The following is a 14,901-nucleotide window of genomic DNA, read 5'->3' on the forward strand; positions in this document are numbered from 1 at the left end:
TCTTGCTGTCTTTAAATTGTTTAAGTTTCCTTTTGTCTTAATATTTGGAGTTTTCTGTTGACTTTGTTTTGGAGTCTCCTGTTGACTTAGTTTTTGGAGTCTCCTGTTGACTTTGTTTTGGAGTCTGCTGTTGACTTTGTTTTGGAGTCTGCTGTTGACTTTGTTTTGGAGTCTGCTGTTGACTTAGTTTTTGGAGTCTCATGTTGACTTTGTTTTTTGAGTCTTCCGTTGACTTTTTTTGGAGTCTCCTGTTGACTTAGTTTTTGGAGTCTCCTGTTGACTTTGTTTTTGGAGTCTCCTGTTGTCTTAATTTTTGAAGTCTCCTGTTGTCTTAGTTTTGGAGTCTCTTGTTGACCTTGTTTTTGGAGTCTCCTGTTGACTTTGTTTTTGTGGAGTCTCCTGTTGACTTTGTTTTGGAGTCTCCTGTTGACCTTAGTTTTGGAGTCACCTGTTGTCTTAGTTTTGGAGTCTCCTGTTGACTTTGTTTTAGAATCTCCTGTTGACTTTGTTTTTGAGTCTCCTGTTGACTTAGTTTTTTTAGTCTCCTATTGTCTTAGTTTTTTTAGTCTCCTCTTGATAGATTTTGAAGTCTTCTGTTGACTTTGCTTTTGGAGTCTCTTGCTGTCTTAATTGTTTAAGTTTCCTTTTGTCTTAATATTTGGAGTTTTCTGTTGACTTTGTTTTGGAGTCTCCTGTTGACTTAGTTTTTGGAGTCACCTGTTGTCTTAGTTTTGGAGTCTCCTGTTGACTTTGTTTTGGAGTCTCCTGTTGTCTTAGTTTTTTTAGTCTCTGTTGTCTTAGTTTTGGAGTCTCTTGTTGTCTTGGTTTTTTTAGTCTCCTGTTGACTTTGTGCATGGGGTCTTTTGTTGTCTTAATTTTTGAAGTCTCCTGTTGTCTTTGTTTTTGGAGCCTCCTGTTGACTAAGTTTTAGTTATTTTCATGATCTTATGAAATGAAAAGCTGCAAATACATTTAAAAACTGTAAGACAAAAAAATGTTCTAGATAAAATTAGAACACACAAACAGACAAACCAAAACATTCATAAATCAACAAGCTCATCACAGATATCAAGATAAAATTGTGAACGCAAGGTGCTCGTTTCGTCTACAAGAGACTCATCAGTAACACTCGAACAAAAAAGTTGAAAAGTCGAACTAAATTAATAAATTGTAGAGCACGGAGGGTTTTAAAATTCCAAATGGTTTAGCGAAATAGAGGTAATGCGGGGTTCACACGTTGCCGATTATTGCTACCATTAGAGATCAGACAGCGATAAGACACGAAAGGTGAAAAAGAAGGATTACTATCCTCAATTATCTGGAATGTCTTATCATTGTCTGAACGCAGTCGTTTAAGTTATTAACAGATTCCTACGGGTCGGGAATGGTCCGTATAGTTCGGCAAAGCACCCCGACAGTTAGGTGGATCCCGTAACATTTGGGGAAACTCAGCCGATTTTGTCTAGTCGGATTACAAGCGTGACTATGTCGTGACAGATTCTGCTGTATCGGATCAAAATCCTTACAATGTTCTGTATTTTCTGGACGGTGTCCAGTGGAACGGGAATAATCCGGAGAAATTTTTCATTGCTGTTTTTCTGCCGATTGAGTCCAGATTGCATTCATATCTTGTCGACTGCGAACCGTTTTTGCCGAAACCGTTCCGGAACAGTCCCGTTATTAATACGAAATTCGTCAATGATACCCACGTCAGAGTCCCAACAATTACAGAATAAAATACGACTGAGACTATATAAAGCCGTTTGCAATGCGATAGAGTGGACCGTGATAGGATTGCGTTCTGACAGTACCTGATCATCTCGAATATGCCGACAGTTTTCGAACGGATAACTTCCGTCAACATCGGTTCACTGTCTGGTCACTGTCTGATCTCTGTCGGATTACATTCAGTAGAATCGGGACGCAATCGTGACAGACTCGGTCGAATTTTACCATGCGAAAGATACAAATCGGATTAGAATCGGATTGAGAACGGGATTACCGGGACAAATTCGCTTGGAAACGGTTGAATATCGACGCTTTTTTACTTTTCATGTCTTATCGCTGTCTGATCTCAAACGGGAGCAATAATCGGCAATGTGTGAACCTAGCATCCACGATTCACAGGATCTTGATCAGACTTTTGACAAATTTTAATCGGGAATGGTCCTGTCAAGGACGGCAGTAAAAATCGTGAATGTGTGATCCTATTTTTGTAAATCCTTAATTTCCCAAAAAATCAAAGTTTGTAAACAGTCCATTTAATATGATAACGACCATAATGATTCATGTCAAATTAGAGTTGCTGGATTCTGGGTTGTTAATATCTCGAAAATGAAACCTCTACCAGCAGCTGTATCAATCCGGCAATTGATAAACTCATCGTAGATACCAGGATTAAACTTTGGTACGCGATACGAGCGTTTCATTTGTGTATGTCTTTAAGATCTTTTTAAACTCAATATTTCAATTGAGGAATAAATATTGTTCATTGAAAGAGTTGAAATGTCTTTTTATTATTTGTAAATCAGAAATTACTAAAACAACTATAATGCTGGTAATCAAACTAAGCAATTGACATAAATTTAAATGAATCAATTGTGTAATGATCCTGTTCAAAATATCAAAAATATTGTTAATGCAACAAGTGTCGATTCTTTAGGAAAATACATGAGTTGCTTATTGAAAAATGAAAAATGTATAACTGTAACAGTTGTATTTCAAAATTCCTTTTGATTCTTCACATTTTACATAATCCGCTTCGCGGATTATTCAATGTGAAGAGTCAAAAATTAGTTTTATGGTTCAATAAATTCAAAATAGATAATAGCCATTCATTAAATATTATGTAGTTAGTTTGTTTGCTCAAATTAAGAAATGCAATTAACGTCTTGGTATTTTTCATGACATAATTTTTCAGAACTCTTAGAAACGTTTTTTATTGCTTGTATATGCAGGTACAAAGATAACAAAAGTTTAATAATATAGACAAATCATGTAAGCAATTGGGTTTGGTATAAATTCGAAAACAGCATATGATATATGTCCATAATTATTACAAACTTTTATTAAAGGCGCCATTGTGATATCAAATCTTTAAAAGTCTTGAAGAAAACATACATGTCCACAAGAGATCCTCGAAGTATTTATGTTGTCATTATTACGCAGTTTTTGTTCGTGATTCAAATTGTTTTAGCATTGCACATTCATACATCTCTTTTATAGCCATAAGTTATAATTTCTTGATTTAATAGTCTGGAATCTACAATATTAGATGTGTACTGGTTCTCACAGCTTTAGGTACATTGTTTTTGCTCATTAATTTCTTATCGCTGTAGGTAGTATCTATGGTAAAAACATTAGACATAAATACGCATCAGTAATTATCAAAACGCAGTAAATTATGAATAGATATATAAACTTGTTGATTTCCACCTGCTTGACTACGTTAGTTTCGCATTCGTTGGTGATATGGGGTTATACGAATATAAACCAAATCCACCAAATCGTATATAGCTCTTAGGTATAAACACCTAAAATATTTTTTTAATTTCAATATCAAGATAATTATTTGGGCGTTGACATCATTAAGTGGAAATCTTATCGTTCTAAGAAAGTCTACAGATAACAAATTCATATTAAGTTGTAGATATAACGAAGATTTTGATAGTACATGGCGACTTGGAATTTACTACATGGTTTCCTAAACAGACTATTCCATATCATGACCGTTCTTATTCGTACTAACCCTTACTTATACCGTAGCAAACCGCTGTATATCCACAGTACTTACGCCTCAACACGAGCCATTGCGTATAGATCGTGTCATTTTCGTATTCAACCGTGTCGTACCATAGGAATCCGTATCACTCATATCGCCAAATTACCCCTTTCCTACTTCGTCCGTTCATGGCAGATACGTCAAGGCCCGTAGTCACACCGTTGTGCATCCGTATCTAAATACGGAAACTGCCTTTCCGGGGTAACCTTTGAGATTTAATCCATAGTGGAACCGGCGAGGTGATCCATAAATGTGTGACCTAAGCATGAGGGAAGTAATATAATTAAAACGGTTTAAATCGCATGGTGCACATCTTGTGAATAAAGTACCTAGGATTTTTCCATATGGATCTTTACTACGACGAATGACCTCAATTTTGCTGCAATTGTTCAAGTGACGTTTTCGAAATAAACATAATTCGTAACATCAACGTCAACTACTTGCCAAAGTGACGCTTAAAAATACATGAAACTGTTCTGGTTCTTTCAAACGCAAATGAACTCGAAATATGTTTATAAAGCAGGCAATGATAATTAAATATAATAATTTGTTTTCGCTTTCGCAAATAACACTATAAATATGACGTGTCGAACCTACATTTTACGTAAATGTCTTGTAATCATTGGGAATTGGATGTTGAGTATGTAAATCAGCAGACCCTTTGATATGAAATATGCGAACAAAACTCATTTTGAGAAAATTTATCGCATATAAATCATTGGAATCATCGCAAGAATTAAAAGTGTTATTAAGTATAAAGTAATCAAAAATTGACTGATGCCTAAAATTCAACAATTAAATTTACATTTATTTTCCATTAAAACTTCCTCGGTCATAAACTTATCGAGTACTATTGATAATTTTGCGTGTTGTAATTTCCTACTTCAAAGAATTATCTTCTCTTTGAGCGTAATGTCTTGATGATTGCAACATCTGAATATGTAAACCTATTTTTACCAATAGTACGATGCAAAGATGAAGACATGGTAGTTTTTATTAAGTTTTCATAGATATGACAATCGGGTCATCGCCAGTCTTTCAAAACAGCATGAGATACATCTCGCTAGCAAGAAATATGTTCCTTTGATGTAAAAGTGCCCGAGGGTATAAATATATATATATATTTTTTTAGATATTATAGGATATCGCTATTTTTTTCTATAAAGGAACTGCTCTATGGTCGGGTTGTCTCTTTCACACATTCCCCATTTCCATTCTCAATTTTACTATTTATCATATACTAAATTAGAAAAATGAAATAAAAAAAAACTGCGGTCACCGTTCATTTAAGCCCACAGTCTGCCTTCTAAAGACGCATGCATTTTTTTCTCTGTTGAACTACATGTAATAGGTAAAATAGAGGTAATAAGAACTAAATTACAGAAATCGCTTAAATTTTACAATTGTTTAGTTTCAGTACAGCTTTTTTTTTTAAAGATTAAAAAATATAGATCACCGATGAGTCCAAAAATGATATATCTCAATTATAATGCCAAAAAATAGCAATTTTGCACCGAAGGCAGATAATTTGGAGATTTTTCAACGATTTAAAAGTATTTTTAAAGTCATCTGGGGCCAAAACGAATTAATGTTTTGGGTTGGTTTTTGTATCATAAAGTAACAACTAATAGTGTGATAAATAAAATTTGTAATGACATTTGTGTACCCTCGAGCCTCCTTAATAGGTCATTGCTTCGTGATTGTCTACTAAAACTGCACAATAAAAGGAACATTGTTTATGCCATACAAATAATAATTTTTGGTCGGTTATTTTGCTCGTAATTCAAAGTATTAGGAAACAGGAAGTATGTATATATACAATGTATATATATATGATCCAATACCTATTAAGTTTACTGGTTGGTAGATTCTTATAGACTCTATATATATATTTAAAAAAAAAACGTACACTTATTACAACAATTGACTGCCAAGCTGCTGATTGTATACAAATTCGTGCATTTCAGTACTTTTCGAGAAAATGTCATAAAATTTCCGTTCATTCAACTTATTGAAACATTTCAAGAATCTGCAAATATGACTCGTGAGTAGGTGTCTTATAAATCAGATAATTTTTTTAAAGCTCACAAGTTAGAATGCTGATGACCAAATATAAAGTTATTCTTTAAAATTGCTTGATTACTTATATTTACAAACTGTAACAGAAATCATTTTTGAATAAACGGACGTAAGGACAAATGGACAAGATGAAGGCAATAAAGCGCCCATTCCTAGAGTCTGGATATAATTTGCATGTAAATTTTTTTCGCTCACTCAATAACACACGAAGAAGTAGAAAATCAGGGTAGAACTAGGCTTTCAAAAACTGTTACAAAAAATCGAGACTTATCTTGAACGTCAAGTCATTATCCACAGTTTGGCCCGGATATAATTAAACGAAAATATTTCCACAGACTTCCAGAAGTGAAAGAGTATAAGTCACGGCATTTCAGTAAAAATAAGAGAGAATTGCGAGTTTTTAAAAACCCTCTAATTTTAGTATAATTCACTGAATAGTTAAAGATTATCAGCTAACACGTTTGAACAAATTCCCTGTCAGTTTAAAGATGATATCATCATATATATGTTTATTTGAAATAAAAATTATCAAACTAGCTCATTTCTCATGTGCATCTTTTTCTTGAAATAATAAATGACATTTTTATCTGCCAGTCCCATCATACTTATACTAACTGTTTTTGTTCTGTTTTGCAAGCTAGTGCTTTTACATATTGAAATGTAAAGCTGGAATTGATACAGTTTCACACAGAATTACACAGAATAATCCTACACAGACATTGTTACTCTGAAACAGATTGAAAAAATGTTAATGCTTTTTTTGTTAGAATTATAATTAACGTTCTTAAAAAGTCCCGTTTGCAGATATCAAGGCGATCAGAAAATCGGAAAAAAATCATTTGAAATGTGTTTTTCTGACAATGTACGCACACAAATACCCCCAAAATCGGACTTAAATGCAGTTTAATCTTATCAAAACAGATGTAAAGTGTGTTTATTATTAATGTTCTGAATCACAAATCCGACAAGTTTTCATTTAAACCATTACAACTGAAATTTCCATTAGAAATAAATTTTTTAGCATGGGTGTACTGAAAATTCGACATTTTTTTAAAATGACACATATATGTTTATTTGAAATAAAAATTATCAAACTAGCTCATTTCTCATGTGCATCTTCTTCTTGAAATAATAAATGACATTTTTATCTGCCAGTCCCATCATACTTAGTTATACTAACTGTTTTTGTTCTGTTTTGTAAGCTAGTGCTTTTACATATTGAAATGTAAAGCTGGAATTGATACAGTTTCACACAGAATTACACAGAATAATCCTACACAGACATTGCTACTCTGAAACAGATTGAAAATGCTTTTTTATAAACCATTTTATCATATAGCAAATTAAATCTGAACATATATCAAGGAAGGCGCTTAGAACACGTTATATGTGTACTTCTGTTAGTTTTTATTGTGTATGCAATATTTACCGGTAACTTTTTTTACCCCTAGATGACACTCAGAATAAAATAGTGTTGAATTCATGATTTAATGATTCTTGTTTGCGGTTTGAAAGCTTATCTTATTAGGTTTTTAAAATCTAACGTTTGCAAATGGCGCTATATATGCTACCTTTTATAACATTTTTTTTAGACTGTCTTTTTCATATGTAAACATTTATTTATATCCTGTTTTTATATACTTATTTTACTTAATTACGTACTTAACTAACTGTTTTGTAACTTCAATATTGCACTTTAAGATTGTGTTGCCATGTACCAACTTAGTTAGTAACCCTTTATTTTTAATCTGTAAAACTAAATAGAAAAATAAAACAATTATGCGATAATTTATTCCAATATCTCATATCCATTTATTTTATTTGTTTTACCAGCAGGCACATAATAAACATAATTATTTAATCAACACAAGTTGTCGGAGTGTCTTTTTTGTACATGGTACATCTAACCACAAGCATTTAGTACGAGAACACAGTCATGTGTTGAATAATTTTCCGAAGAAAATAGTTTATGGCCTTGATAGAACAACGTGTTTCTGCTTTCTTTAAATCTAAACTATTTTCAGTAAAGGTTGTTAGAAAACATTGTGACTTACAAAAGGGATTTCAATTTTCCTCAACAGTGTGCCATTTCGCCGGAAGTCACCGCGTGACATTGATTTTTCAAAATTAACGATGTAGTTTTATTATTATGATGTATATCAATGAAATAATAACTAAAAAGAGATATTATTAATGCATTGTAGAAAATAATCACACGGGGAGTCTGGTTTTCCACTGAGTTGGATAAAGTGAATGCTTATTGATTTCGTGAAAAATGATATTATGTAAGCCAAAAAATTGTTAAAAAAAACATTGGATTTCGTAGAACAATGATAAATCGTGACAATCATCAAACTTTTTGAGTGCAAGCAGCCGACAACTGCCAGTTTGGCATAATTACTGAGACCCCGATATTGTCTGTAAAAGGAAGAATGATTGAAAGTTTCTCAGCATGAAATTATTGAAATATTTAAATGTTATAAAAGAAAAAGAAAGAACATTGTTTGATATTTCAAGCAATTTAAAATTGTGAATTATGTATGAATATTTCTCTAATTCGACGTGCATTTTAACCAGTTCATGTTAGTTTGACATTTCCCATTACTTTGTCTCGTGTTTTTCGCCAAGTCCATTGGATGTCCTATACTCGACCTTTCCCCTATATAATAAGGGAAACATATTCTACCTCTTTACCCCGTTGACAACGATACGTGTCGGTGTGTCCCCTCGTCAATTCAATTTCTGTAAACCTCGCATTTTAATGTTTAGAATAACTACCTCGAGGTGGAAAATATCATCATCAACGAGGTGTTATGGCAAAACTATATGATAATTTGATGATTTTTTTTTTTTAAGAACGAAGGATTTTAAAATGTTCATAAAACATACGGAAAGGTCAAGATCGAAGAATTAGCATATTTCGTTGACGTGAATATTTTTTCTCTCCAAAATGTCACATGAGCTCTTAAATCTCAACTTCATCATGTTGATACTGCAAGCGCGGTAACAGAAGAAGTAAAACCTAGCGAGTATCCCTATGAAACGGTATTTTTAAACTGCTCGATTTCTCCTCCCTTATTCTCAAATCCTCGATCTACTCCAAGTGCGCACTAAGACTTATGTCAAATAAATCTAAATTTTCTTTTGTAGTGTTTATACCATTTATGTATATAGATAAAACCCTTATTCAAGGGATAATCATGTACATGTATAAGGAGTTCAACGTTCTTGATTAGGTTGCATTTCCTAATTGTATATGAAAGGTTCTTGACTTATTAATCTTATAATACATCGCCCCTCGTGTACATTTTTCTCGTCGTTATCGCCCTCTTATGTGTTCATCGTTGTCTGTCTGTGCTTATGCATACTGATAAAATTATTTATTTACATATTAAAATAGATAAACTTATTTATATAGATGAATGAATAATATTTTTGTTTTGGTTGTGTGCAAATTTACGACGGAGTGTACATACATATATGCGTAGAAAAAATTCGGATTCTAAATGAAGTTAGTATTTCTAGTATAAGATAAAAATCGCAGATGCTTCTGTTGTTTTAAGTCATACATACATTAGCAGGAATATCATAAAAGGTAAGAAACATTCATACCACATCTTCTTTTTTAGAAATATACATTAAGATGCCTTACTGCTAAATTCAGAAGCCACCAACAGTTCAATAGGCAATTTTAATACAGTCGGCAACTACCATAGAGCAATATTTTCCGATGTGAATAATAATTGTTATTCTTTTATGGATAATAAAAAAAAACAGAAATGAAATGTATCCCGTTATTTATCTATATATTTTTTTTCGGAATACCTACATCGGTTTCCGTTCTTAACTAGCTTTATGACCATCGCTTCTTAAGGTCTAGAATAAGTAACGCCGTTATTTTGAAGGTCAAGATGTGAACTCATTTGTAACTAAAAATAACATGTCGATTTGCACGGGCAGTTTATTTTTATAAGAATCATATCTACTGTAGTATATTGTTACTTTATTGTTATTCTTGAATACTGGTCTTAGTTATTTGCTTAAGACAGACCGACAGGACAATAAACTACTGTAGTGTTGAAATTTAAGGCGATTTACGCCTGTCGTATACATCGCAGAAACATAACAGCATTCAGATTTTTATGATTTATTATACATCTTCATATGTGAAATTGTCATGTATTTGGACTTTTTAAAGAAGTGTGCGAGTTCATTCTAATTGATGACCGCTGCCTTTGACCTATAAAATAGATGCTCGCCATCCTTAAAGTTTTAAAAAGCTACATATGTCTGTGAACTATTCTTCCTCAATTGAGTTTATAACTGTATTTTTCCTTAAACAGAGAGATAACAACCTTTACACAGAGAGAATGTCCGTCTCTGACACTTGCTTACATTAGCAATTACGACCAAATGGTTCAATCACTGCTCTATAATATCTGCCTCGACAAGAACAATGTCACCGAGAACACCTTTGACTCCCAGTTATTCTGTTATAATTGAATTTTGTAATAGATATTTCATATTCAGTATATCGAATGTTTGTTTCCCATAACTGATATAGTTTTATGCTTCCCTGAGGAGTTTTGTATCGGATCAATCATGCCTTATAATATTTTATATTTTTGCTGATTGCGCCATTTGAAGGAAATTATATTTTGTCATTCGTTTTTTCGGCTGATTTTGCCTAGCGTACGGAAGTTAACATTTGGCGAATACACGTGTAATGATATGTGGTTATGTCTGTTTTCAGTCATTCCTTTTACGTAATATGAGAAAAAGGTTACATAATGTGCATTTGCAATCATTCATCATTTTGTTTTAACGTGGCTAATAGATCTGTTGGCCTACATTTGTGTGAATATGTTGTACATTTATGGGCACGGTAAACAAACTTAAATTTTCCTTGCATAGTGATTACGCAGACGGATCTTTGAGGTTTTATGGTGCATGACGATACCAACTACATTTGTACAAAATGAAATATTTTAAAGACATTTTTGTAATTTTTATAATTATAGCTGGGTTTTCCCCTTGCTCAGCTGTTTCCTACTAGATATATAAATAGAGAAAATGAAGTAACATACCTCATGACATTTTATGCTACTTCACTGTTTGAAAAGGATATATGAGAAGGTAACATTACAGTAAGACACACAATTGAATATAAATATAGGGGTAAATTCTGTAAATAAATAAACGTCATCAGGGACCGCCCATTTGGGGGAGAGATTACTAAAGCCATGTGCTCTTCTGATTGGTAAATAATGTTTGTAATAAATTAGTTTTTGATAGATGGATCAAAACTAGAGATGAAAAACTAGGCCATGTTAATGCCCAAAAATGCCGCATGACCCTATGTTTATATTGTTGCAAAAGATAGAACTACATTCATACTTTCATGAATGAAATATGCAATTTTCTAATTTCTAAATATAAATCCGGTATAAATTTATTTCAAGAGAATTTTTTAATGAATTTACCCCTTTATTTTTTGTGGTACAGAAGATGATAAATGATAAAAGATTAATTTTGTCAAAACAACAACTAATTGAAACTAAACATACAAACATGTAACTGTCACAATATGTTTTCGTCTTATAATAGTTGATATTATCAATATAAAAAAGAAGATGTGGTATGATTGCCAATGAGACAACTATCCACAAAAGACCAAAATGACACAGACATTAACAACTATAGGTCACTGTAGGCCTTCAACAATGAGCAAAGCCCATACCGCACAGTGAGCTATAATAGGCCCCGATAAGACAATGTAAAACAATTCAAACGAGAAAACTAACGGCCTTATTTATATAAAAAAAATGAACTAAAAACAAATATGTAAACATAAACAAACGACAACCACTGAATTACAGGCTCCTGACTTGGGACAGGCACATATATAAATAATGTGGCGGGGTTAAACGTGTTAGCGGGATCCAACCCCCCCCCCCCCCCTAACCTGGGACAGTGGTATAACAGTACAACATAAGAACCAACTATAAAAATCAGTTGAAAAAGGCTTAACTCATCAGAGGACAAAAATACAAGTGGACGTGACCCGGTACTAATACATGCCGACACAAAAAACACAATGAACAGATGTGAGAGTACTCGCAGTTATCTGACAGCTAGTTCAAAGCCACTAACAACTAATTAAAAAAAATCATGCAACTAAGACTAAACTATCAATCCGTACACATCCATCATCCAATAAATTTAGTGTAAAGACGTCATAAACAGCCAGAGAAAAGCATGACCTTTGTGCAATGCCAAGTTACAGGTTTCGACAGATTGAAGATCCATGAATATGTATATACATATAACATACTAGGAATATTTAGTTAGCTTTTAATTTACTGATAAAAAAATCAATATTTATACCAATAAAAACAATATTCAATGATCTTATTACAGTGTTGAAAAGGTAACCTTTTAGAATAAGTTTATTTAAAGGAGCGACAAGTTTACATGGATCATTTCTAAATTTACATATTAGTGTAGCTGAATCACATTCGTTTATGTGTTTTTAGTGTTGCGCAGCTCGTCATGTGCTCCTATTTCGCCATTCTTTTTAAAGATTTAGGTAATTTTCATCAGTAATCAATATATTTACTTAATAAATCCACAACTTACATATCTAAGTAAGTCACCCTTCCTAGTTATATCATAGTTTATAACATTTATACTTATTTCTTACACAATATGCACAAAACAGGTGTGTGGTTAACGGTGAAATCATGCATATCGACAGATGGAAATGAAATGAACAAGCATTACGCACAAAAAAAAACTCCTATCCCCACCATAAGAATGTCCAATGGTCGTCCCCTTAAACGATTGGACAAACAAACAAATAACGACTTACGATGTCTCTAATAAAATTAATCTATATTGACACTATAACACTTTTATAGATTAAATAACAACGACTCTGCAGTGTTGTAAATTCTAATGCGTCTAAAAAATAGAAAATTTGTTGTTGAGGTACCCGTGCGCTATGCTCTTATGTATCATGCCTCTGAACTAGAACACCAAGTTTATTCTGCCCGTGGGCTGTGCTCTCATATATGCCTATGAACTAAGAATCCAGTTGTTTACCTACCCGCGCGCTGTTTTCTACTTTGTCAGTGGCGGACCTAGCCATTTTAAAAAGGGGGGTTCCCAACCCAGAGTAAAGGGAGGGGGTCCAACTATATGCTCCCGCTCAAATGTGGTCGGCCAAAAAAGGGGGGGTTCCAACCCCCGGAACCCCCCCCCCCCCCCCCCCGCTTTTGGATCCGCCACTGCTTGTCTCTGAAGTAGAATAAAACAATTGTTTATTTACCCATGCGCTGAGCTGTATTTACGTTTTATTCAGTTTATCTTTGTTTGTTTACATTTTGCAATTGACTTAATAAATGCGTGTAACAATTAATGTATATTGGTTATCACAATCATACTACTTATGATCTTTAGTATCAACATTCATACGTGTTTATGCATAATAAATGATTCGATTACCCTACGGTCATTTGCCGGACACACACACACATCCTGAGGAATATCATTATATGTGTTTACTTTGTGACTGTGTCCTTAACTAAACCTACCTGATCACAATTGTTTCAACCTATCCTCAGTCAGGAATCTGAAGTTCAGTAGGTGTCGTTTGTTTATGTGTTTCAAACGCAATTCTCGTATTTCGTTTTTTATGTAATAGATTAGACCTTTGGTTTACCGTTTGAATGGTTTACTCTAGTCATTTTTGGTGGGCCTTTATAGCTTGCTGGTCAGTGTGAGCAAAGGCTCTGTGTTGAAGCTGTACTTTGACCTATAATGGTTTACTTTTATAAACTGTAACTTGGAAGGAGAGTTGTCTCATTGGCACTAATACCACATCATCTTATATCTATTCATTTTTATTAGCACATTTAACGAGTTTTAAATATTTTTGTGAAGGGTTTTTTCAGCCATGAACCTAGCTTTAATTTTCTTCAAATTTGCAAAAACCTACTTGAATGAGAGTTTATGAAACTAGATTTATCTTGGAATATCCATCGGCCAAATACATTGTACTCATTTAAAAAAAATCTTTGATATAATAATGATTTTAAAGACTTATGGTTGAAATAAATAAACTTCCTATAAAATTCTGTATATCTTGTAATATGCCATATTTGAATTTAATATTCGGCAATTAATAAATCAGCAACAACACAAAACATGCGTGTGAACATCAACTCATTAAACAATCATGTACATCTGGCGTACATATTTAATTTGCCATTTTTTCCAAAGTAGCAGGGGCAATAAGCACCAAGATCGGTCCCAATTTTCACACCAAAAATACAAAGTTCCTTCAAAGTCAGATGTTACCAACTAAAATAATCATTGTAAATTAAAGTTTGATTTAAGAAAACATGTTATTTTCGGCAAAATTCTTTAAACATTTATTAGAAATTAAAAGCAAATTAAAATTAAAGTAGCATCAGTGATCATTTATAAATAAACGAGATATGAACTGTTCCATTGTACATGTATTAATAGCTATATAGGTTACATGGATACAATTTTAAACTAGACACGGCAATTGACAATCAGGTATAAATAGATATATTCAAAGTACATAAAATCATCACACAATTTTTTGTTGCAACTGAAAAATTACCTAATTAAGATACCATTAGTTTAAGGGCAGAGTTTTTATCAGTTAACTACTGCCGAACCCTTTAGCGTTGATTGATTGACAGAAACATCATCTCATTTACATATCATTAAATAATACTAAGTAGTCCTGCGCCATACCTGATAATATATACCTGTAGATTCGTAGGTTAATGATTTAATTAATCATGTTTTTCTGTCAACTCAATCAAACCATATTTACATTACTGTTTGGGGAACATTGATAGAAAATACGTTACTTTATCAATACAAATGGATATGTGAATAGAAAATTTCATATAATCACTACATAATCGCTGTAATTACATGGATTTCTAACACTTAAGACCGTATCTGTACTGGAGTAGCTTTAACGGTATGTTATTACTTAA

At 32.9% G+C, this 14,901-nt stretch overlaps 2 protein-coding genes across 5 annotated transcripts in view; one reads left to right on the forward strand and one right to left on the reverse strand.

Moving 5' to 3' along the window:
• The window catches only part of LOC139488750 (FMRFamide receptor-like), a 79,847-nt gene that overhangs the window by 33,151 nt on the left and 31,795 nt on the right, over nucleotides 1–14,901 (forward strand). The window contains exon 1 of one of the 4 annotated variants that reach the window (XM_071274581.1): nucleotides 9,320–9,455. The exons of 2 other annotated variants lie outside the window; for them this stretch is intronic. The gene's annotated coding sequence lies outside the window, so the exon portion shown is untranslated. Of the gene's footprint in view, nucleotides 1–9,319; nucleotides 9,456–14,672; nucleotides 14,886–14,901 lie in introns of those variants that run through there. One more of the 4 variants, XM_071274580.1, reaches the window with a different exon arrangement.
• On the reverse strand, nucleotides 87–855 carry LOC139490100 (micronuclear linker histone polyprotein-like). The gene is made up of 2 exons (XM_071276951.1): nucleotides 718–855; nucleotides 87–527 (listed from the first exon to the last, which is right to left on the reverse strand). Exons 1-2 carry the CDS (start codon nucleotides 853–855, stop codon nucleotides 87–89), a joined length of 579 nt encoding a protein of 192 aa, XP_071133052.1.

This window comes from Mytilus edulis, chromosome 9, assembly GCF_963676685.1.
Source record: "Mytilus edulis chromosome 9, xbMytEdul2.2, whole genome shotgun sequence".
Lineage (NCBI taxonomy): Eukaryota > Metazoa > Mollusca > Bivalvia > Mytilida > Mytilidae > Mytilus > Mytilus edulis.